Source organism: Bubalus bubalis, chromosome 19 (genome assembly GCF_019923935.1).
Source record: "Bubalus bubalis isolate 160015118507 breed Murrah chromosome 19, NDDB_SH_1, whole genome shotgun sequence".
Classification (NCBI taxonomy): domain Eukaryota; kingdom Metazoa; phylum Chordata; class Mammalia; order Artiodactyla; family Bovidae; genus Bubalus; species Bubalus bubalis.
Genome location: NC_059175.1, coordinates 41,092,593 through 41,117,443, shown reverse-complemented (window position 1 = coordinate 41,117,443; position 24,851 = coordinate 41,092,593). Strand labels below are relative to the sequence as shown.

At 35.4% G+C, this 24,851-nt stretch overlaps 1 protein-coding gene across 5 annotated transcripts in view; it reads right to left on the bottom strand.

Annotated features, from left to right (window-relative positions):
- ZFR (zinc finger RNA binding protein) overlaps nucleotides 1–24,851 on the bottom strand; it is an 86,310-nt gene that overhangs the window by 21,556 nt on the left and 39,903 nt on the right. For 3 of the 5 annotated variants that reach the window (XM_025270654.2, XM_025270655.2, XM_025270656.2), the window contains 10 exons: nucleotides 21,300–21,491; nucleotides 20,485–20,776; nucleotides 16,626–16,819; nucleotides 14,829–14,948; nucleotides 13,596–13,741; nucleotides 9,824–9,986; nucleotides 8,539–8,744; nucleotides 7,698–7,848; nucleotides 4,994–5,135; nucleotides 314–411 (listed from right to left, as the gene is read on the bottom strand). In XM_025270654.2, coding sequence (XP_025126439.1) covers nucleotides 314–411; nucleotides 4,994–5,135; nucleotides 7,698–7,848; nucleotides 8,539–8,744; nucleotides 9,824–9,986; nucleotides 13,596–13,741; nucleotides 14,829–14,948; nucleotides 16,626–16,819; nucleotides 20,485–20,776; nucleotides 21,300–21,491 — 1,704 coding nt within the window. The remainder of the gene's footprint in view (nucleotides 1–313; nucleotides 412–4,993; nucleotides 5,136–7,697; nucleotides 7,849–8,538; nucleotides 8,745–9,823; nucleotides 9,987–13,595; nucleotides 13,742–14,828; nucleotides 14,949–16,625; nucleotides 16,820–20,484; nucleotides 20,777–21,299; nucleotides 21,492–24,851) is intronic. The other 2 variants (XM_044932630.1, XR_006546671.1) reach the window with 2 other exon arrangements.

The following is a 24,851-nucleotide window of genomic DNA, read 5'->3' as shown; positions in this document are numbered from 1 at the left end:
TATGGAATATAATATATATACACAAACATGTGATGTTCCTGAACAAGTCAGCTTCAAATATGGCCACTAAAAATAAAAATAAAAAACCCCAAACTACAAAACACCCCCCAAATCCTAGTTTATTGTCAAATTAATAGTAACTGCAATATGCAGATCTTCATACCCAGCTTTCTATGTTAACATATTTTCTGATATTTAATTTAAAATAGTATTGCTTGGGCAATCTTTTGAAATGTTTAAACACAGTTAAACATGTTGTACTGAACTACTCTCTCATAAGGCTACAAGAAAAAAGTAAAATGATGTTCCGAACCTGGAACCACTTAGCGTGGCGTAGAGCAGCCAGAGCGTCAAGGCATTTTTGCCTGTCCAAGACGTCCGGTGGGTCTTTCACCATACCCGAGGTTACATCTAAAACGGATTGAATTGGCAAAATGCAGTGAGGAATGGGTGTTTGACCAGGTGAGCAAGACACTTCCTTAAAGTAGCATCAGTGTCACACGAGCCATTTGAGGGTTTTGTCAGCACTTTAAAGTAACCCAGGAAGTTATTTAACAAATTTACATAAATCTAATATGAAGATCAAGAATTAAACTCTTTAATTTATAAATACAATAAGTAATTCCTACAAATATAAACCCTACCCCACCAAAAGAAAATCAAAAGGCAGGATTACTGGATACAGCGCACCAGCACAAAGACAACAAGAGGGAACACAAAAATCCACCTTAATAAATGAGAATGTACAGTAAACTATCCTGTTTGTTCAGTATTTTAAATGGTCACAGGTTATTTTGGGACTAAAATGTCAAAGAACTAATGATAAATATGGGATGATCAATGTAGTAATAATCACAGAAAAAATAAGGAGTCAAAAACAGGCATTTCTAGGAGTTCAATGATTTCTCTTCCACAAGAGAACTTTAGTTGTAAAGGAATACGAAATGCCCTTTAAAATTCAGTTTCCATAAAGTATTCCAAAGAAAGAATAACTGGAGAGAAACAATGAGTAAAGTAGAGAAGGGCAACAGGAACTAGCATGGTTAAACAGAGTTAAGTATAGAAATAGAACAGATACAGTAAGCAGAATGGTTTGATGATAAATATGCAGAATCTTTTAAGTTATAGAGTTTATAATAACTGATTTTAATCATTATATTAAAATATAAATGAGTTATATAAAACTTGAGAAGAAAATCTGAACCTAAATCAGGGCAAAAAGTTAACTTTGTATTAATAAAACTAGTTGGAGGGCCAGCTTACATTCATCTAAACATATAGGTAAAATGTATATAAAAGTTGCTAATCAAACTATTCATAACTAAATCAATCTAATTCACAATTCTTGGTGATATTTAAAAATTTTCTAAATATAGGAAAATAACAAGCTAGGCAAGTAATTTATTGAATTTAGCAGCCTTCTAGATAGAAAGCACCCAAATTAAAGCACATTTAGTATAAGATTTAATAAATCATTGAGGGTACCAAATGAATATGAGACAAACAATGAAATATATGATAAAAGAACACATGAAGGATAGTTTTAAGAGTACCACTGCAACTCTGGGCAAGTTATTTGATGGTATATTTTTATATGAACATTAAGAAATCTTAAGAGATACTTGTCCTTATTTTGAGTAGAAGATATATTAAAAAGCATATTTTTAAAGTGATAAAAAAATTATATCCCTTGTCTGGGCTTTTCTTTTCTTAGTTCTTACTCCTTAAATAATCAGATGGCATGGATTTTCAGAGAACATATTAGAAGGGAGATTTACAGATACTCAAAAAACAGTGTGGCATTCTGAAAATGCCACTGAAAGAGGAACCTGGGCACTAAAAAGAGAGCAGCAAGTCAGAAATACTAGTAATTTTTAAAAAACCAATAAATAACCTCAAAATCTGCAAGATCAACTACTGAATCCAAAAATATAGTGAACATAGTTAAGAAATGGGCTATTCTGAAAGAAGGAAAAAGGACACCGGGAAGCAGAGCTAATTGAAGAACTAAAAAAAGAAACAACAACAAAAAACCACTCCCCAAAGCAAGGTTATAGAACAGGCTGAAGAACCCTTTCCATGTCCCTTATTTATTTATGTTATTTGCTAAAGCTAAAATGCAAATAGGTGATAATGTGCAATCTCTAAAGAAGTTTCTGAATTTTAATGTTAATTCATGTTTTAATTTCCTCCAATATAAGAAAAGTTTTCTTTTTGCACACAAACATTTATAACTTTGGAAATTTAAATTAATGATACAATTTCAAAGATGCCAAGACACCTATTGCAATTTAAAAACAAATTAAGAGCTATAAGTAGGAAATGTCTGTCAAATTTAGAGTGTGGATTTTTGCACCCATTCTATATTTCAAGTGGATTAACCCCTTAGATATATTGTACTAAAATCATACTTGCTTCCTAATACCCAGTTAACAAAAAAAAATTAATTAAAAAAAAAAAAGGCAAATTCTTACCCTACGAGAGGTATTTTATGAATTTTAAGGGGTTAATCACCAGTTAGAAGACACGCTGTGTCCACACTATTTTATGATTAAAAGTTAATGGGAATATATTAATTTAAATTAACATGGTTATGTAAAATATATAATCCACCCAACAATTTAAAAACTAGTGTGAACACTGCTCAATTCTAGAAGAGACAAAGACAAACAGAACAGCCACACAAAGGACAATAAATGCCAGACTCTGCATCCAATATCCCTCTTTAAATCAAATGGCAGGTGTGACACTGAGCTTTTGAAAACCTTGGTCAAAAATCCTTCCGATGTCTTGGCAGCAACCCCTGACAGGAATCAATTCCCTCTGCTAGAAGGCTTTGGACCGGGCCTGATAAGCTAAAGGTGGAAAAAAACACACACAATACTTGACTTGCTACAGAAGAGATGCTGTAGCAAGGGTTAGAACATTTGAACATTTTAAGCTTCACGTCAATTAAAGGTTTACTTAATATTTAACTGTCAAACACAATACTGTAAAATAGATCTGTCATGTGTTTAACAGTTATTTGGGAAATGTAATCATATCCTTTAAATAATTTTTGGTATTAAACAGGACCATTACTCATTTAAGAGCCTACCACAACTATGTGCAAGTCACCAGTCTCACGGTTTACAAGTACTCTTCCGGCAAAGCCTTCCTTACCCTTGGACTAACTCCCCAAAGCAAGCTAGAGGCTTTAAATGATTTTAAGACACAGAGCATTCAGAGCTGCAGTGAGGGAGAATACATACCGTTATTCTGCAGCAATCTTCATAATGAGGCTAAAGACATGGTTTACTGCAGTTATCTGCAGCAAGGAACACTATCAATGTTTCTACACTTTTTGCACATCCAACTTTTCAGCTCAGTGTCTTGAAGAAAATCTTTCAATTTCGGACTGATCATTTCTTTCACCATAATACTTATGAAATTCAGAACAATAATTCTATCTCAAGTCTGGGTCAGACAAAAGTATAATTTTGTTTCCTTTAGAAGGGATAGGTTATTAAAGACGACTACAAATATGATAATTATTAATTTCAGACTTCTGCAACAAAATGACTTGATACTGCACAAATTTAAATAAACCTAAATATAACTGGACAAAATGTGCTCTGAAATAAAGATAAGTGGTTATATGAGTATAATTTCATACTAAATACAGTAACTTTTATCTATAACATAATCAAAGATTTCCTTTTCAAATCCTAAGAGTCATATGCTGCATCCGAATTGACCAGATTTGACTCAGGAACTGTTTTTCCAGCAATATCCACAGCCAGACCTTGAGTGGAAATTCATGATAATATAAAAGAACCTTCACACAAAACCCACGTATTTTTAAGATAAAAGCTTATACAACATACAAGTCCTGATATGTGGTATATCTATATTATGTATGCAAAGTTAGACAAGTCTCTTAATAATCGCATTTTTAGTAAAAATGTTCTTTTCCTGGGTTGTGTAAAGCCCAGTGCCTTTAAAAAAAAAAACAAACTGGTTTGCTGTAAGAAAACAAATTTAAAGGGATAGTAATTGAGAGCCTACTCATGCTATTTTAGACAAATTAATTTTAAGTATTCTTTTCTCCTCTGTATCACAAAGAAATATTAGTGTAGACTATATAACTCCATATTCAACCAATTAAGATGTACAAAAACAACATGAAAGGAAACAAAGTAAATTTTATCTGACCCATAAAACAACAGAACCAACATACCGCAGACACTGACCATGCTTTTTGGCTTAAAAGCTTTTGAAGCTTTGAAAATGTTATAGGACAGTCCCTAAAGCAACATTGCTGGCACCAGCAGGATTTCATAGTCTACAATTGTAAAGTAAGTTAAAAACCACTAATTGTGCTATAACTCATTAACTACGCCTACCATCATTTCTTTTTCAAATCTCTGGTAGAAAAGCGGGGGTCAGATGCCCAAATCTAAGTGCATTAGGATGCTCTGCATTTATGAAAGCGCTCCAAACCAAAGAGCAACCTCAGAGAACCAGAAATATTTACCTCAGGACAAGCCAAATCCATGATTACATATATAACAATGTCTCTTAAACTGTTATGAGTATTCATCCAATTTTACTTATGAAGCTCCCTTGTCTTTTTTAAAGACAAGAACAAGGACTTAAGAGAAGTTAAATTTGTGGCCCTTTACTAGCAAGATTTAATTTTTCATAAGTCAACTATGCTTATGACTAAGAATAATTTAAACTTTTTCCAGAAATCTGAGGTTAGCAAGAAAAGAAAAAAAAATCAAGAAAATGAATACCATGGTGTTTTATATAAAAGTACATTACTAAAAAGACACTAATAAAAGATCTGGGAAATAATCTTAAGCAAAACTAGTTGCTAGGTAAGTCAAATCTATCAGATTCATATGTAATGCCAGCATGTTGCCTTCTAGGGCTTAATGCCATCTTAAAGAGTAGGTAAATGGAAAAAAAAGAAGTTAATAAAAAGTAGAATGTTTAATGGCTTTCCAACCTCCTTCCCTCATGTTCTCTTCTCGAATAATTGGAGATGTCAGGGTGATAGTGACTTGCATTTTGGGTTCCACACACGAGTTCAAAATTATTGCCGCTTCAGAAACAGCACATTTTATGTCATACTTCTCAGGACTTATAACCTATATAATGAAGAGTACAAGAAATTAGCTGGCCCTCTTACATTATCAAACAAAGCAGTTTCATTATGGCTCTTTCACTTTCTCACACTACTTTAACCATTTTGTAAGGACTAGATCATATACTATTTCCCTCCAAGCCTTGCAAAACATGCAAAATTATAGTCTCTCACTCCGTTCTTCCTTTTAGAATTCTTTGTTGAACTAATATTTACCATCATTTGTATTATATGAGTTATCTGTATGTGTGTATGCACCTTTTAGATGATGAATTTTTGGATGAAAGAAACAGTGCTATAGTTATTACCATACCTTCCTAAAATAGCATCCGGGTAGCTAGTATTGCAATATTTGCAGAATATGAATGAGACTAAAAAAGATACCTGAAACTAACAGGAGCTGTAATTCAACCATACCCAGTGCACCTTGTCTGTGAAATCAACAGATCTACATTTTAAATCAGGGAGCAGAAAGTCTGGCTCAACAGAAAAAAAACAACAACAGGATTCACTGCAATTTAGTATACATGTAATAAGCTTCAGTATGCATGAACAAAGGAAGACTCTAGAAATTACACGGAGTGTTCCCAGTATAGAATCTAAATTCACTGGAAGGACTGATGCTGAAGCTCCAATAGTTCGGCCACTTGATGTGAAGATCCAACTCACTGGAAAAGACCTTGATGCTTGGAAAGACTGAGGGGAGGAGAAGGGGCGACAGAGGATGAGATGGTTGGAAGGCATCATATTCAATGGATATGAGTTGGAGCAAACTTCAGGAGATAGTGACAGGGAAGCGTGGTGTGCTGTAGTCCATGGGGTCGCAGAGTCAGACGTGACTTAGCGACTGAACAGCAATAACAATCTAGGTTCAAATCCTAGCTCTGCTACTTTACTAATGATGTGAAGCTGGGCAAATATTTAACTCCCCTATACCTGTTTTTATAAAATGGTAACAGTAAAATTTATCTAACCTGTAAGACTGTAGGAAGAATGAATGAATTAACTACACAAAGAACTGAAAACAGTGCCTGGCACACAGTATCATGTAGACATTAACTATGATAGTGATGATAATTCTCTCTCTCCTGCTTATCCACTGTACAAGTACAGATTGATTCGGAAACTGTATTTTGTTTTTGGGCTTCCCTGATGGCTCAGATGGTAAAGAATGTGCTGTAAAGCATTAGCTTAACTACTGATCGTTCAGTTAGAATATAACATTTTCTCCTTTGTAGTTCTACAAAACACAACAATTTAAGATTTTTTTTTTTTTTGCAAATTACATACTTTTTTCAAAGTCCTCAAGCTTATTTTCCTCCCTTTCACTGCCCTAGCAGCCTCAAGGAAAGGTAACAAGTAGACACATAATGACAATTCTCCTGGCTCCTATGCTTAAAAAGACTCATCCACAATTTTAAAAAATCTCACATCTGGAACAATGGTAATATAAAGCAAACAACAATAAGTGCCAGAGTCATCAGAGCTCAAGTTTAATAGCATGCTTCACTATCCATTTTGGTATCAGCTGGTCTGCCGTGGTCAGGTACTAGCTAAGTCGATTCAGTCGTGTCTGACTCTGTACAACCCCATAGACGGCAGCCCACCAGGTTCCCCCATCCTTGGGATTCTCCAGGCAAGAACACTAGAGTGGGTTGCCATTTCCTTCTCCAATGCATGAAAGTGAAATGCGAAAGTGAAGTCGCTCAGGCATGTCTGACTCTTCGCGACCCCATGGACTGCAGCCTACCAGGCTCCTCCGTCCATGGGATTTTCCAGGCAAGAGTGCTGGAGTGGGGTGCCATTGCCTTCTCCACTACCAATGAAATGCCAATTCTTGAATTTCAAATACCTAAGTAAGTTTTATACATTAAATTATTCAAGGAACCTTTGTTTTAAATTCCAGTCTGTGATTCTGACAAGATACTGTAATAAAATTTTTTTTAATTCAAACTTAAAAACAAGTTTTGTTTTTGTAGGACCAAAAAGGGATATTCTATTAATTGAATTTGCCACAACTTCCTGGATAAAGACAGCAACAAGTCATTGTTACCATTATAACATGTACAAAATGGAAAGTAATCATAATAAAGCTGGGAAAATTCAAACCAGAAAGTCTCTATTTTAGTTACTATATTTTATTAAAAACATGTATTCAACTAAATAGGCAAGAAGTTCATGAATTCTAAAACTTTAAGCTTACTATACATACATGGGCTTTGTTTAAAAAAAAAAAAAAAAAAAAAAAAATCAAAAAATGAAAGTTTTCCCTGAACTGTCTTCTCTCTTATGATTCAAATCTTGAAAAAAGTATAGGAAGAGGACATGTGCTGCAGTTTTACATTTTAAAATAAATTAGCAAGATGGCTTCATGTTGAAGAGAAGCACTATAAAACCTAAAAAAACAAAGTAGAAAACTGTGCTACCAATTTGTGCAATCAAGCAATTTGTAAAGTCAAGCCAAAACTTTAAAGGCTGGCTTAGGTTTAAGCTGAAGCACAGTTAGTCCTGCCAAAAACTTCTGAACTAGACAAGGGGTAAAAATGAACATTTCCATAATACTTACAGCAAGCTGCTTGGGTAGGTTTTCTGCAATACGGCTTAATAATGTCTTTGAAGGTTTCTCTGAGCACAGCAAAACAAGGTTGACATTTCTATCTCCTCGGAGAAGTAATCCTTTCGCCAATACTCCCACTCGCAAAACTCCTTTTAAAGCTCTGTGGTGAAATCAAGTTATATTATGACATTTCCCTTCTTAACCACAACCATGATAACCTCTCAACACATAGTAGTAAATGAAATAATTTTTACATCATTAAAATTTGCATCAATTATAGTATAAGAACATGTAATATTTTTAGAAATACCCTTTATTTAGATAAGAAATATGAAAAAATTAATAAATCAAGAGATAAGTTCTCAGGAACAACTGAAAAGCAAAGGCCATTAATGCTTTTCTGTCTCATAAATTAGAATAACAAAAGTCATGTTTAATATACACAGATATAAAGATGTTGCTAAAGTTTGAGCTTATTCATGCTTATGGGTCAATGTGTTAAAAGATAAAGTAAAAAACAAAGAATGAACATGGAACAGATGCAACAAATGAATAAACAATGAATAGCTGAAAGAAACTGAAAGACTACAACGGCTGCTTTGAAAACAGACTTGAAATAGTCTTATATAAGTTTAAATACAATGAATAAATTACAAGGTTAGAGATTGTATGAAATTATTTTTTATTTCAGCAGAAAGCAGCTGAATACATTTAAAATCTAACACAAGCATAACACATGTAGACTAACACCAGAGAATTTTTAGTCCTTGTAACTTTTATTTCAAGTATAAGTTAAGTCTACATAAGGAAAACCAAAACTATACAAAAGTAAAAAACTCTGAAAACACACCTGTCTTTACCTCCCTCTTTCTTATCATCTCCCTCTTTGCTCTTGCTCTTCTCGTGTTCAGACAAGCTGTCTGAAACAAGTTTTAAAGCACGTTCAGTGATAGAAACAATTTTCTGAACCGCCTGTAATTCCTCTTCAGTTGGATAAATGGTAGCATGCTTTGTCATTACATAACGGTCATCAGATGAGTCAGGACGACGTAAGGGCTGGAGATGGGGGAAAAAAAGATAACTCCATTAAAAAATGTTTTCCAAGCAAAAGTAAACTATTATTTTTCAACTACACATATGCTTGTTGCATTTTTCAATAAGAAAGCCAGTTACACTGAATGTCCATTTAAAGCTATCTTCCCTTTTTTTTCCCCATTTTGGTAAAAACAAAAATGTCAACTGTAGAAAGGTACAGTATCGAAAGCAAGTATGTAAGTATGTATGTTATGCACTCAAAACAAGTTATAATACGTACCATTTAAAATTATGAAAATACATTTTCTACAACTTTAAAACCAGTTCTCAAACGTTTTGCTTTTAACAAAACAGATTTTACAAATGCTTATTCTATGGAAAGACAAATGAGAAAGAATAGGTTAAAGAGCAGGAATTTAGACTGTTTCCTTCTAAGTGTTCTCTGGAAAACCAGAACAAAGAAAAAAAAAATCTTATTTTCTATAGGCTGAACTTATATGAAATGCTCCTCATAAGCCAGGTATCTTTTATCTAGCTTCTACAGAACGCAGACTCTCAAGATATACCTCTTTTCTACAGTTCTCCTAATACATCCACTGCGTGTTATCTCCAACCATTTACCTACCCCTTATGTGTTAGTTGCTCAGTTGTGTCCAACTCTGTGACCCCATGGATTCTACCTACCCCTTATCACGCACTTAAATTTAGAAGTAGTGGTAGGTTTTGAAGGCTAAAGATTTGAAAAAAGGACTCTAAACCATACATAATGGGAAGACAGAAATAATTCTGAAGCCAAAGCAACAGCCTTCAAAATTAGTTGTTCTTGATTATCTAAAGAACAAAGGCAAAAAAAACTCTTAAGATCTGCTTCCTTAGTTTATACTGAAAATAAGAAAGATTCATGGAAATTCTACAATGTCCTTATACATAAGGACAGGAGTTGAGAAAGTATAATAAAAGGAGAGAAAATTCTAAATCAGATGAAAAACATTGAGATTTGGATATTATTAAGTCTAAAAATTAGCTCTTCAAACTGTTATTTTCTAATGCTGAACTAGTCTTACACTTTCACTGTCTATGTAAACAAAGTGGACACTCACTGCAGGCCCCTGTGGCTGAGGAGGCATGCCTGGTCGGACTCCCAGAAGGCCTAGTGGGCCCGGGGGACCATGAGGATAGCCTCCATCAGGCATTCGGCGGCGATCATCCCAATGATGCTGTTCTTCCTCCATTCTTCTCCAGTACATGTCCTCTTCGTAACGTCTGAAACATAAAGAATGATACTGTAAGCCACTTCGAAAAATATACCCCCAGAATTTACATCAATAATTATATAGAAAGCAATAAAAACCTCCAATCAGTCTAGCTAACACCTTTATTTCCCCCTCTGTATCGGATTACATTTGCTTTCATCAATTAGTGAATGAAAGTGAATCCCAGTGAACAGATGAGAAAACAAAGATAAAAGCAAAACAAAATTTCACAGTCTGAAGACAGAGTTGAAAAAACAAGCACGAGAAACCTCATAGTTCATTCCAACTTCTCCCTCTTTAGAGATTGTAAACTTAAACGCCTACCTCATGTGGCCAGACTAATAGTGTGTGTGTGAAAGACCCAAAGCACACATTCAGTAATTTTCCTCATGTCTTCAAAGAAATGTGCTGGTTTTTTTTTGTAAGAGAGAACTTCTTAAGACAACCTTTAATCTCCTCATCTGATACAGACAGAGACAAAGACATTTTTCTACAATGAGGAAAAACAACAGGGATAAATGGCAACTCACATCCCATCTCACTTTTGGGGACGTGCTAAGGATGATGGGAAGTATGGTAAAGAAGGAAAGCACATGCTCTGGCTAGAGACAAGAGGGCCACACAGCTATTAATTACTGTCACAAGGGAATACCAGATGGTTATCCCAAGGTCAATCAGGACTTTTGTGAAATCTCATGGTCTTTAAATGTTGATTCATGTTGGTGTCCAAAAAATACTATGGGCACCAAATACAACACCCACGGGCTGAACTTGGTGGGCAGTTAGCATGTAGCCTCTGTTTTAATGGTCAACATTTTTGGAATCTAATTTTTCACCACATGACTCTCCCCCTCTCAGTTCTATCTTTGCCTTCAGCTTCAAACTAGGATACCAATAATTCCCCAGGCAGTCGTGTCTTTATAGCAAATTTTTGTTAACAATAAATTTTTACTAGACAAATTCATTTAATACAAAATGTAAGAAAGAAGTATGCTTCTCAAGTAGTACTGCAGAAACCATCAATTTCTTCAGGTCAGGAATAAGCAGTGCTTTCTGGGTCATCCAATTTAGGACAGATAGAATCATACTTCTAATTTTATTCAGGTCATGAGAGAAAATGAATAATAACAGCTTGAAGGCTCTGGAAAACCATGTTCATTCTAGTTTTGACTATTCTATTATTACTAAGGATGTTTAGCTTACATAAGGGCATATTTAAATACTGATTCTTTACCAATTCATACTGGGTAAACATAGTATACTATAGTGCCTAACACACTATATGCTACTTCCTGGCATACAGTAAGTCTTTAATAAATATTTGATATAGCAGTAAAAGAGGAAATAACTGCATAATCTAGGTATAGAGAAAAATTGCCAGTGCATTACAAAGGCAGAAATTTCATAAGAACAAAGTTAAATTTAAATACATAAAAAATAAAAATTGATACATAAACAACAGTAAAGATTAAAGATAACATGTTAATGGGTTAATAGCTATAAGAAGTGTCTGTACAAATCTGTTAACAGGTAAGTTAACAAATGAATAGGCAATTCACCACAAAAGAAATTTAAGTGATTAAGCATGAAATAAAAATTTAATTTGCCAGCAATACAAAGTTGAAATAAAACTGGCTTTCATGTTTCTATTTCTCACAGGCAGATATTTTAATACATTATAGGAGCATCCCTCAAAGTGTGGTCTGGGTAGTCTAGGTAGTCCTTGAGACACCTTCAGGGGGATTCACAGTATCAACTGCTACTGCTGCTAAGTCGCTTCAGTTGTGCCCGACTCTGTGCGACCCCATAGATGGCAGCCCCCCAGGCTCCGCCATCCCTGGGATTCTCCAGGCAAGAACACTGGAGTGGGTTGCCATTTCTTTCTCCATCATAATATCAAAGTTACTCTCAAAATAATATTTGCCTTCTCTATTCTCTTTCTCCTATGAGTCTACAGTGGAGTTATCCAGAGGCAAAATGTGTTATCACAACCTGTTGAGTACAGAAGCAGAAAGAGAATCAGGCTGCCTTAAGCTAGACATTAAAGAGATCTGCAAAAATGTAAAACAATGTCATTTTTAATGGAGGAGAAACAATTATTTATAGTTAGCATATTATATTTACATTATATTAATAAATACACCTGATTTAATATAATTAATATTTAACTACATTTAAACAAAGTTATATAAAAATAAGTTCATAAACACTGAAACTTCTCAGTTTTCATTTCTAATACAATGTTGACAGCCTATAACCTACACACACAAGAACTCTTCAGAATCTTCAATAATTATTGAGTTATTGCAATATTGTAAAATACTTAGCCTCCAATTAAAATAAATAAATTTATATTAAAAAATAATTATTGAGTTATAAAAGGTCCTGAGACCAAAAAGTTTGAGGATCACTAAGTTAAACTATCTAGCACAGGCAAAAGTACAGGTATCGGTCAAACATTTTTGCTTCTGGGATTTGATTAGTGTCAACTGATAGTGATTTATGCAATAATACTGCCTCAAGGTTGGTCAATGTAATAATAACAATAGGTAAATACTATAAAAAAAACTCTAAATACCTAAAAATATATGCAACAGGTTATAAAGAAAATATTACATCTTCACAAACAAGTATTACATACGCATGGAAAATAATTTTAGCTTACTTTTTAAACAAGTTGGTATGTAAATGAAAAAAAGTGTGTTATAAAAACTTGTGCACAAACACTTTTGGCAGCAGTATTCATAACCCAAAAGTGGAAATAACACAAATGTCCATCAATTGATAAATAAAATGTGACACATTTATGTAATGAAATACTATGCATGCATAAAAAATAAAGTACTGATATATGCAATGACATGCATGAACCTTGAAAACATCATGCTAAGTGAAAAGTAGCCAGACACAGAAGTCAATTTGTTTTATGATTCCATTTATATGAAATCTCCAGTACAGGCAATCTAATAAGATGTTTATTAGTGGTTGCCCAGGAGTAGAGGGAGGAGCTGGTGGGGAAATAGATATTGATTGCTAAATGGGTTTGTGGTTTCTTTTGTGGGTCATAAAAATGTTATAAAATTGACTGTGCTGGTAACTGCACAACTCTGTGAATAAAACCAATGAACTGTGCCACTTAAAGATATGTCAGTTATATCAGTAAAACTAAACATTTCTGTATCTATTGAACATATTTTCTCATTTATCCTTTCCTGTAGCCTCTAAAGTTTTTAAAACAAACTCCACACATTATTAATGTCTAGAATCTACTCAATCTTATATTTAGGATATTTTTTATCACGTAACCAAATGCTCTATTTTGCTTGTTTTAAATTGAGGCATTTATTTATGATATTAAACTATTTATGTATTTAAATATATAAAAGATATTATTTCCAAAATAAGTCCTAATACCAAGGACATGGTCAAATATCAGAATAGCCAGTAACTTAACTTTAATGCATTTCTTTCCTAGATCTAGTGTCTCCCTCACAAGTGAAAACTAAAAATATTTCAAATAAATCTGGATTGCTCTGAATGGGACTCACATACTCAGAACAGCTAAGTTTCTTAGAAAGTCTAAACAACCTATCATGGTACTAAAAGTTAAAAATACTACCTCATTTCCATTCTCCAGCGTTCTTCCTCTTCTCTTCTTCGCCAGTACTCCTCTTTCTGCATTTGCTTTCTCATTTTCTCTTCTTGAATCTTTCTTGCTCTAATACTGGGCTTTACTTCTACTTGCAAATCTGGATTTACTTTTTTCTGTTAACATAGATAAGATGTCTGAAAAACCAGCAATCCTTCCAACAATCTACACATATCTTAAATCATACAATCCCACATATTCTTTCATCAGAGGCTTTTATTTGCAAATCTATTATAAGAGTTAATGTAGTAAAATAGGTTGAGTCAGAGAAAAACTCAAAATACATTCATAAACATTCTTTCTTCCTTCCCATCCCCAAAATTCTTGGTTCTTCTAGTATGCAAAAAGTACTTAATTTAGTGTTAACCAATAAAAGAAATCCTTAGGAGACTGATGGGTATTTAGTATTCCTTTGTTTGTTTGTTAATAAATGTTTCTAGATATCTGAGTGTGGGGTTAAAACCTTTTTTTCATATAGAAGTATTACTGCCCCTTAACAAATTATTTTTAATCTCCACCACTTCTGTGTTTAGAAAACATGAATCTAGTGCATAAGTCCAATCTAATTAAAAACTTTAAATACAGTATTTAGATTTAACTTATTACTTGGAAGTGTTTTCAATGAAGAATTCCTCATCTCAAGATTCACTTTAATGCAAATTCTGCCAAGATAAAGGACTGGAGACCTGACATTTCTTTCAAACACTTCCTTTGAAGCAACTATTTTTACATGATTACTTGATCCAAGTAATGTCAGTTTTATTTTGCCACTAGAAATAATGAAAAACGACTACACTGCTTCTTCTTAAGTATAACAAAAGTGATAGGTACTCAGTTGTGTCCAATTCTGTGACCCCCAAGGACTGTAGCCCACAAGGCTCCTCTGTCCATGGAATTCTTTGGCAAGAACAATGGAGTAGGCTGCCATGCCCTTCTCCAGGAAATCTTTCAGACCCAGGGATCGGACTTGGGTCTCCTGCATTGTAGGCAGATTCTCTACCATCTGAGGCACCAGGGAAAGCCCTAAGTATAACTAATCAATAAAAACTAAACATCTGACTCTCTAAGTGAGACATGACACGCCAATCTTAGAGTGGGAGTTCATGGACTTAGTGAGTTATATTTAGATGCTTTATTTTTGCATCTAGAATGTTCCAAGCTATATAAAAAGAGAAAGAGAAAAATAGCTGAAATTTTCCTCACTTTATATTGAAGTCTGTGTCTTCGTCCTTTTAAATGCATCTCCTTAGCATTGGGATCATTAAAGCTGCACTCGCATAATTTGCAATGGAATCTAATCACTTTTCCTTCATCATTTCGTACCTTGATGTCAGGGGGAAAAAAAAGTCAAGAAATCACAACAGGAATGTCACAGGTGAAGATTTCAATTATAAACCCATCTCATGAGTTGTAAATAACTTTCAGAATTTGAAGTTAGAAAAGGGGGAAGGAGCAATGTCTATACTTTTTAAAGAGGATAATCTACAGAAATGAACAGGGTTAGAATTTTTAACTGTATAATGCAAGATGTGTTACTATGTATTTGGCTCTTATAGTTAAACTTCCTCTATATGTAAACATTTAGATTTTAATGCAATAGACACCTTCAATTATTGAAAAGATATTTATTGAATACCTGCTCCTGCCAAGTACTGTTCTTGGAAATGGAGCTAAAGATGATTAAAGGCATTATTCTCATTTATTTCTACAAAGCCCAAGACTTTATACATGTACAACTTTATTGAAAACCAATGTTGATTTTTTTCTAACTGCACAACCAGTTAGGAAGACAAGTAGACTAGAATGTTATTAAAAGCTATTAAAACTTCAGCAAGTTTTAAAGATTGGTTCTAAACACAATCCTCTGAAGTTAAGATTACTTAGCCAGTATTACTGGTGATTAAGTATTCTGGCCAGATGTTCTGGCTGTACTTTTTTTTTTGAGACAACCAAGTCTTAATAACAGCTAAAGGTTTATTATTTATTTAGAAGTTTATTAACCTTTAAATGTCTTTTTTTTTTTTTTTTTTGCCGTACCATGCTGGCATTGTGGAATCTTAGTTCCCCGACCAGGGATGAAACCCAAGCCCAATGAAGTGGAAGCAAGGAGCCCTAACCACTGGACTGCCAGGAAATTCCCAAGACCTATAACTTTAAATTAAAACTGCATGCGAATGACTTGTAACTACACAGCCCAGTTTTCCATCTTGTAAACAAAGAATTCGATAAGTAATTTTTCTTGATGGAAAAGGATGAAGGAACAAATAAATATCTGCCAAAAATCCACCATATGCTAGGCACTGTGCTTAGGTACTTTATTTGATCTAAGCTTCACATCTTCACTGGGAGATACCCAAATTTTACAGATGTAGACACTGAAATTTAAGAGAACTTGTTCTGTTCAACTGTTCTATAATACAGCAAAAGCAGAATAGGGCTATACCACTATATGTTCATCTTTCCACTAACAGCAAATATCTATCAAGTCCCTTCTGATACTTCCTTATCCTCCATTTACTAAGTTATTTTGTAAAACAGGAATAGTTTTCTAATCAGCTTGAGAAATCAAATAAATAGTCATCTGTTAAATCAGCAATCTAAATTTTACACACAAAACTGTTCAGAAAGAGATATTTGCTTTCTTTGTCATTTCTGCTGTTCACATTTTTTTTTTTTACTTTTTATGTTCAGCACAGTAGAAGGGTTACGTTAAAAGAAGGCCTGCCAAATGAACAGAAAGTTACTTCACATACTACAGTGATTGTGTCAGCAGGGAAAGAGAAAAGTTAGCAAAAAAATTGTGATGTCACTTAGGCAAGCTCAAAAGGCAGGCTTAAAAAAAAACAACACAAAACCTTCAACAAAGATGCCTTCAATATCCCTTTATAAGTAATCTAAACCTAAAATATAATTAAATTTTACATGTAAAGCACACTTGTGACAAAGTGACACACGTCTTTCCTATCTAATCTCGCAACAGGAGTATTCTCAAATCAATACCTCCTCCACATAATCATGGCCCACTGGCTGCACATCGCTCTGCAAAGCAGCAAGAGACGCAGGTGTGACTGGTTCTGACACTGTGTCTGGCTTTACTTCTGGAATTGGTACAGAAGTGACAGGAGTGTTTTTAACACATTCAGTTCCTTTTAAGTCTTCTGTTTTATTTCCTGTTGACTGCAGCTTATTACCACCTAGAACATAAAAGAATTACAGTAATTTTAATTTTCTTCTTGTATAATGTATGAACTGATACTAGATCTCTAGATCAAGTTCTGATCTTTCCTACCAACAAACTCCTGCTTGACATACAATAGATGAGAATTTTGAAGAACCATAGAAACCATTTGGTTTTTTTATGCTATTAATGAAATACATGTCTCAATCTCCCCATTCTTTCTCTCATAATATTCAGTGGTCCTCTCTGTCCTCACCATGGCTCTTATAACATCAAGTACCTAAAAAGTAAAGAGCAAGTACCTGAAATAGTAGTGTCTAAGCCTAAATCACTGCAGATGGTGATTGCAGCCATGAAATTAAAAGACGCTTAACTCCTTGAAAGGAAAAGTTATGACCAACCTAGGCAGCATATCAAAAAACAGAGACATTACTTTGCCAACAAAGGTCTATCTAGTCAAGGCTATGGTTTTTCCAGCGGTCATGTATGGATGTGAGAGTTGGACTGTGAAGAAAGCTGAGTGCCGAAGAACTGATGCTTTTGAACCGTTGTGTTGGAGAAGACTCTTCAGAGTCCCTTGGACTGCAAAGAGGTCCAACCAGTCCATCCTAAAGGAGATCAGTCCTGGGTGATGCTGAATCTGAAACTCCAATATTTTGGCCACCTCATGTGAAGAGTTGACTCACTGGAAAAGACCCTGATGCTGGGAGGGATTGGGGGCAAGAGGAGAAGGGGACGACAGAGGATGAGATGGCTAGATGGCATCACTGACTCAACGGACATGAGTTTGAATGAACTCCAGGAGTTGGTGACGGACAGGGAGGCATGGCGTGCTGCGATTCATGGGGTTGCAGAGTCAGACATGACTGAGTGACTGAACTGAAGCCTAAATCATGCTTAAATATCCCTTTGCCATGGAACTGGGCACCATCCTACGTTCTAGTAACATAATAATACAGTGTGGCTGTCTTTGAGGTGTCAATAATTTAAGGTCAGGTATGGATGTGAGAGTTGGACTATAAAGAAAGCTGAGCACCAAAGAATTGATGCTTTTGAACTGTGGTGTTGGAGAAGACTCTTGCGAGTCCCTTGGACTGCAAGGAGATCCAACCAGTCCATCCTAAAGGAGGTCAGTCCTGGGTGTTCATGAAAGGACTGACGTTGAAGCTGAAACTCCAATACTTTGGCCACCTGATGAGAAGAGCTGACTCATCTGAAAAGACCCTGATGCTGGGAAAGATTGAGGGCAGGAGGACAAGGGGACGATGGAGGATAAGATGGTTGGAGGGCATCACCGACTCAATGGACATGGGTTTGGGTGGACTCCGGGAGTTGGTGATGGACAGGGAGGCCTGGCGTGCTGCAGTTCATGGGGTCGCAAAGAGTCGGACATGACGGAGCGACTGAACTGACTGACATGTTATTATAGTACAATGTGTTAACAGAGTATTTTGGGAATGTAAATGAAAGGAGCCACTACCCTTTAACCTGATCCAGTTAGGAATAGCTTCAGCAAGTATGACACCAGGGCTGGGCTTAAGAGTGCTAAGTATGAACTGGTCAGGCAGAAAAAAAGAGAACCATATCTAAACAGAAAGAACAGTATGCACACGTAAAATACAAAAATATGGAGTTAAAAAGATTATGGTAACAGAATTGAAAGAGACATGTGTACCTCAATGTTCATTGCAGCACTGTTTACAATAGCTAGGACATGGAAGCAACCTAGATGTCCATTGGCAGACGAATGGATAAGAAAGCTGTAGTATATATACACAATGGAGTATTACTCAGCTATTAAAAAGAAAACATTTGAATCCATTCTAACAAGGTGGATGAAATTGGAGCCTATTATGCAGAGTGAAGTACGTCAGAAAGAAAAACACCAATACAGCATATTAATGCATATATATGCAATTTAGAAAGATGGTAACAATGCCCCTATATGCGAGACAGCAAAAGAGACACAGATAGAAAGATCAGACTTTTGGACTCTGTGGGAGAAAGCGAGGGTGGGACGATTTGCGAGAACAGCATTGAAACAAGTATATTACCATATGTGAAACAGATCACCAGTCCAAGTTTGATGCATGAAACAGGGCACTCAAAGCTGGTACACTGGGACAACCCTGAGGGAAGGAATGGGATGGGGAGGAAAGCAGGAGGGGGAATTCATGATGGGGGACACATGTACACCCATGGTTGATTCATGTCAATGTATGGCAAAAACCACCACAATATTGTAAAGTAATTAGCCTCCAATTAAAATAAGCAAATAAAAATAATTAAAAAAGACTGTGGTAAATTCAAAAAAGACTTGGTAATTCAATAGGACTTATCACCAAGGTACAGGGCTTCCATGGTGGCTCAGATGGTAAAGAATCTGCCTGCAATGAGGAGGCCTGGGTTCAATCCCTGGGTTGGGAAGATCCACTGGAGGAGGAAAGGGCAACCCACGCCAGTATTCTTGCCTGGAGAATCCCATGGACAGAGGAGCCTGGCAGGCTACAGTCCATGAGGTCACAAAGCGTCTGACACAACTAAGTGACTTAAGCACAGTACTGAGGTAGAGGTAATGGTAACTGAGGTAGAGGTTAATTTGTGAAAGGACTTGGATGACATCATTAAGGAATACAGACATTTTTCTTATATGCAAGGGGAAGGCCACAGAAAATTTTTAAACGGGAAACTAACACAATTTGATGAATATTTTTTTATAAAATGACGAAAGTGTTGCAGAAACTGGATGCAGTAAGAGACAAAGCTCTGAGGAAGAAGCTTTGAAGGCCTAAAAACAAAGCAGAGGCTATGAAGAGAAAAAGACACTTTTTGGAGAATACTGTGACAGAACCAGACGATTAGAAACAACTGGAAGAGGCAACAAGTAAGAAAAAATGTCAGTGGACTTTTTCATGTGAAAAAGCAGCAGTTTTATGAGATTATTCACAGTACTCTTGTGATGAGATAAAATGTTAGAAACAGACATTAACAGGCATCAACAGAACCATACAGATAACGACCAGGAAATACCTAAAATATGGTTCTAGAACTCAGGTGGGCGTTCTGAATTTGCCCAAACGATTTTAAAGTTACTGCATACACAGTGGAACAGATAAGACCACTCATGAATACTAAGTGAGTGAGATGAGAGTCACAATCAGAATCTTAGCAATACTACCAGCTAATGAACATGAGAGCCAGAGAACCAATAAAGAGGAGTCAGTGGACCCAAAATAGAGAGACAGAGACATAACTAAAGCTTTAAGGTATAGCAGTCAACTGTTTCAAGTGTTAGAGAGGTCAACAGGATGAAACAGAAAACTTGCCATTCAATGTGGCAAGTAGGTTTTTGGTGATTTCAGAAAAGGGTAGAGTTGAAATACTATGAGACTGAGGACTGGATAGGAAGTAGAGAAAGTAAGAATTAGGTTAACAGCCTGAGGAATAGTAAAATAACTACATATATATATATATATATATTTTTTTTTTTTACATATTTATTTTAAGTCTATGGCTGAAGAAAACGGAACTAAAAAAATTTCAAGAAAAAAAATACAGATATGTAATTAAATAAGGTCCCAGAAAAGAAGACAACTGTGTAAGTAGAATAGCTAGTCCTGGAGTAGAGGACAAATACCACTTTAACAGAGTTAGAAGGAACACAAAATCTTCTGTACTTGCCAACAAAGTTTATTTTGGGTGTAGATGTTTTCTTGGCAGCCATATTTGCAGGCACTGCTGATACTTTAGTGTTGGCTGTACTATTAAGAGATGAGTTTCCTGTAGTTGTAAGACCTTTCACTGAAGAAGTTGCAATTGATGAAGTATTCACAGTACAATTGCTTGCTGCAATGCTTGAAGGAGAGGCAGTTGGCTTTGAAGCAGATACAGCTGTTGAAGAAGTAGCTTGGCTAACAACGTTTGGTTCTGTTGAAGGAATGGGTTTACCAAGTTTTGTGTGTAATTTAACCACCTACAAAATAAAAGCGTATTTATCTGTCAGAAAACTCAAGAGAATGTAGATTTTTTTTTTTAAAGTTTGCCTAAAAGACCCTATAAAATGAAAATCTTAACCATATTTTTCTTTGTTGTATTTTTTTCTCTTATACATTTTAAAATAAAAACTCATTACTTTCAAAACAATTTGTGTGAAACAGATTCAGATACATATTACATCTATCACTTGGTGAGGAAATGACTTGGCCACATGCATACCAACCTATACTTAAGCATAACAGAAGGCAGAAAACAACTACATGATTCAATTTCAGTTGGTGGGAGAAAAACGACCGAGTTCAATTTTAAGAAGGGTCACCAGTCTTTCCTTCCTTTAAGCAATGACTATTTGACGTCACCTTTATATATACATTAGGCATGTAATACCCTCAAAAATTTTCAAATTTTGAAACCTCCTTTACTTTACCCCCAACCCCCACCAAAAATGGAAAAGAAAAGAGAGTTAAGACATAAGGATGTGTGGGAAAAAAAACACCTACTTTCTGATGCTTAGCACCACGAATGTGGGCAGCATATGCATCTGCTCCTGTACAAGACACATCACAGAGCTCACAACGTAGCTGATTTTGAGTCCCACGAGTAGAGTTGTTGCTGCTGCTGGTATTCTGTGAGGCTTTCAATGCGGCTTCTTTTTTTTTATGTTTCTGCCCTTCTAAATGTTCTTTATAAGTCTGTCTCAAACAAAAAGAATAATTTTGCTTCACTACTTTTCTATCTACATTATTTGCAATGATTCATTCCAATCTCTAATACTCATTAAAATCTCAGCACTACACCATTTTAAAAGCAACTGAACAGGAGCATGTGGCTTCCCTACATACAGGATGTATTTGTGGTTCTCTGTACCCTGGTGGCTCAGAGGTTAAAGCGTCTGCCTGCAATGCAGGAGACCTGGGTTCTATCCCTGGGTCGGGAAGATCCCCTGGAGAAGGAAATGGCAACCCACTCCAGTGTTCTTGCCTGGAGAATCCCATGGACGGAGGAGCCTGGTGGGCTACAGTCCATGGGGTCGCAAAGAGTCAGACACGACTGAGCGAATAGTCTCTCTTGTATCTTGTTTACCAAGAACACACTTACCTAACACTTTAATTAACAAAGGACTTTCACACATAGCCAAAATATCAATATAAGTTAACTGCTCTCAGTTTGAAAGAATTTGAATCTTTTAGTGCTAATGTATGATGTTCGGTAGAGACTAATAAGAGGGATCATTCCAAAAGAAATTATTTAATTATAGGATTATGAGGAGGGAGGAAAAATGTTATCTGCCACATGAGAAGAAAAAACAATGTTACTACATGGTAACAAGACTCTTTATAAACAGGTATGATTTTACTTATAAAACTGGCTTAGAAGTCAGTTGGATCTGAGAAAATTTAAGAATGCATTTTCACAATTTGTGTTAGAATCCATTCCACCCTGAACAAAAGTATATTAACTGCCAGAATTGTATCCCTTTTGAAGGAGAAATAATATTATTGTAATACTAGCCACCAAAATAGTGCAAGTATATATTAAAAATTGTCTTCAATGTCAATGACTGAGGAAGGCAGTTTTATAAAAATGCGAGGAGGTCAATAAGGACCTTGAGTGGGGCCAGTTTGGGCCAGTTTATTATTTCCTATATTATTTAAAAAAAATTTATACACACATATGATGAGCATAGCATAGAATCTCAGAGCTGAATGGGACTCTAGAGGTTATCTAAAATGATTTTCTAAGTTTGAAACAAGAAAATCCTTTCTCAAAATGAAATCTTATGCACAAGTAAGCAAAGTTACTGTTTTTCAAACAAAAGAGGAAGACCTAAGACCTAGCCATCTGATTCTCTTCTCACCATCTGCAACAGTCTAAAGTGGCTTCGTGAAGCAGTGTGAACCTCAATTATTTAGGGACAAGTGCCTATTACAGAAGTGAGGAAACAAAAGCCCAGACAATTGACTTAGTCTCCAACTTGCCCAAGGCCACAAGTTAAGTCGCAGACACAGGACTGTTGGGAAGCGCAGCGCAAAATAGCCGTGTAGGAGAAGGTTCTTGGGAAAATGGCGGAGGGCCAGAAGTACCCCAGCTTTGCGTGCTGCTGGCTGAAGAACATCTCCTGCCTTTAGCTATGCTCGGCGCCAAGATTTAATAATAAACATTAAAGATGTTGCTTGAGAAAACGGGTCATGGGCTAAACACATGGGTCACTTAGAACGCGCTGCCCTTGAAATATTGTTTACTGATCATGTCTTAACCCCATACGCGCTCTCCTGGCCGTATACTCTAAGCTCTTTGTTCCTGCTTCTATAAAAAGGCTTAACTGCAGAAATAAACTTGTCAGTCCTTGCAAGAGACTGTCCAAGTGTCATTCTTTCAGGTTCGTTGTTTCCAAGTCCCGGGGAGAAAATCCCCACACAGGACTGAAACAACAGCCTCTCATACTAGAACCAATTTAGTCTCCTTTCTTATATCTACACTAGTCTCTAACTCACCATCTCATTCATACAGTATTTTTCTCCATAGGTTCATTAACCCCTTATGGCACTGCCTCTGACTTAACAGAGGTACTCTTGGCCTGTTTTCTTGTGTAACCCTCCAGCTCCCCCAAATCAATGGTCAGCCTTGCATATATATGCTGATTCTAAATGCTATTAACTTATCACCCTAAAGCTATGTGCTATCCTTTTATATGTTACCACATAGTCAAGTCTCTTAACATTTGTAATTGCCACCACATCATCATTCACCCTAAACAGTCATTACTGAGTAGGATACACTCCTCAATACTAAAGCCAATATTCTTGTTCCCTTTCATGTTTAGTGCTGGGTTGCTGCAAACATTCCCCATGTCTCCTCTCCCCCGAGCATGTTATCACAATGAAACTGTTTTCTACCAAACTTAAAATAGGAAAAAAAAGGTCTTATCTTAACAGCCACATATATTAAACTAGTCTCTAATTTGGTGTAACTCAGAGAATGCTGACAATTGAAAATAACTCCCAAATTCTATACCGAAAAGCAGACAGAACTGATCTAGTAAATTTAAAAGAATGTACACAGGTTGGGAAAGGGTGATAGATGATGTAACTGGAAGAAACCACTGAAGACTCAAAATCTGATCTTTTCAAATACTATGCCTTTTGTCTGCCAAAATGCTTACCAAATTTTTAGATAAACACTAGACACTCTTAAAGAAAGTATTAACAAATAAAGTTGGGAAGGGAGTTGAACTCACTAGACTTTATAAACAGATTCTTCCCTAAATCACTTATTTCATGTTTAGCAACAGCAAGAAAACAATAACAAAAAACAACAACAAAAAAAACAGAATAAAGGAATAAAGGTTCTGCATGCTTCTTTGGCTGATATTTTTGAAAAAGACACTTTCCTTCAGCTTTCTTATTCCCAAAGTCCCTACAGCCTCATGGAGGAAATAAGTATATAGAAACAAGTAACATTCTATAAAGCATATACAAAAGTCAGTCTCATGAAAAATGTTATCCTAAAATTATAGATTATTAAAATAGCTTAAGGATTTTTAATACTAGAGAAAGGCAACTTCTGCTCTTTATATCTGACAAAGTCTTTTCTTCTCATCTCGTTAGTGTATAAAACTTAACTATCTCTATGGTCATCCTTTCTTCGACTACAAAATTCTACTCATACACTCAATATGGACCTTGAAGAACTAAGAAAATCAATATCCAATTGTCTTAAGTTCAAGAATTTTGCATAAAAGGCTTAAAAAATAAGTCATAAATGCCAAAAAAGAAATAAAAATACAATCTTACTCCCAAATCCCAACTAATCTGAATATAAAACTTTTAAGCTAAATTAAAAATTTTATTTAAAGAGCAATATATCCTTCCTAAAGAAAAGCTCAATTTTTCCACTTTTTAATAACATTCATAATTATTTTTACTGTATTTTTCTTAGAATTCTTGTATGTCAATACAAAAACCTTTAAAAAAAATGGCCATTTGATGAAATATGTTCATGTTAACTAAAAGCTAGCAGGAAAGAAAAAAGTAAACTTTCTTTGTAGGCAT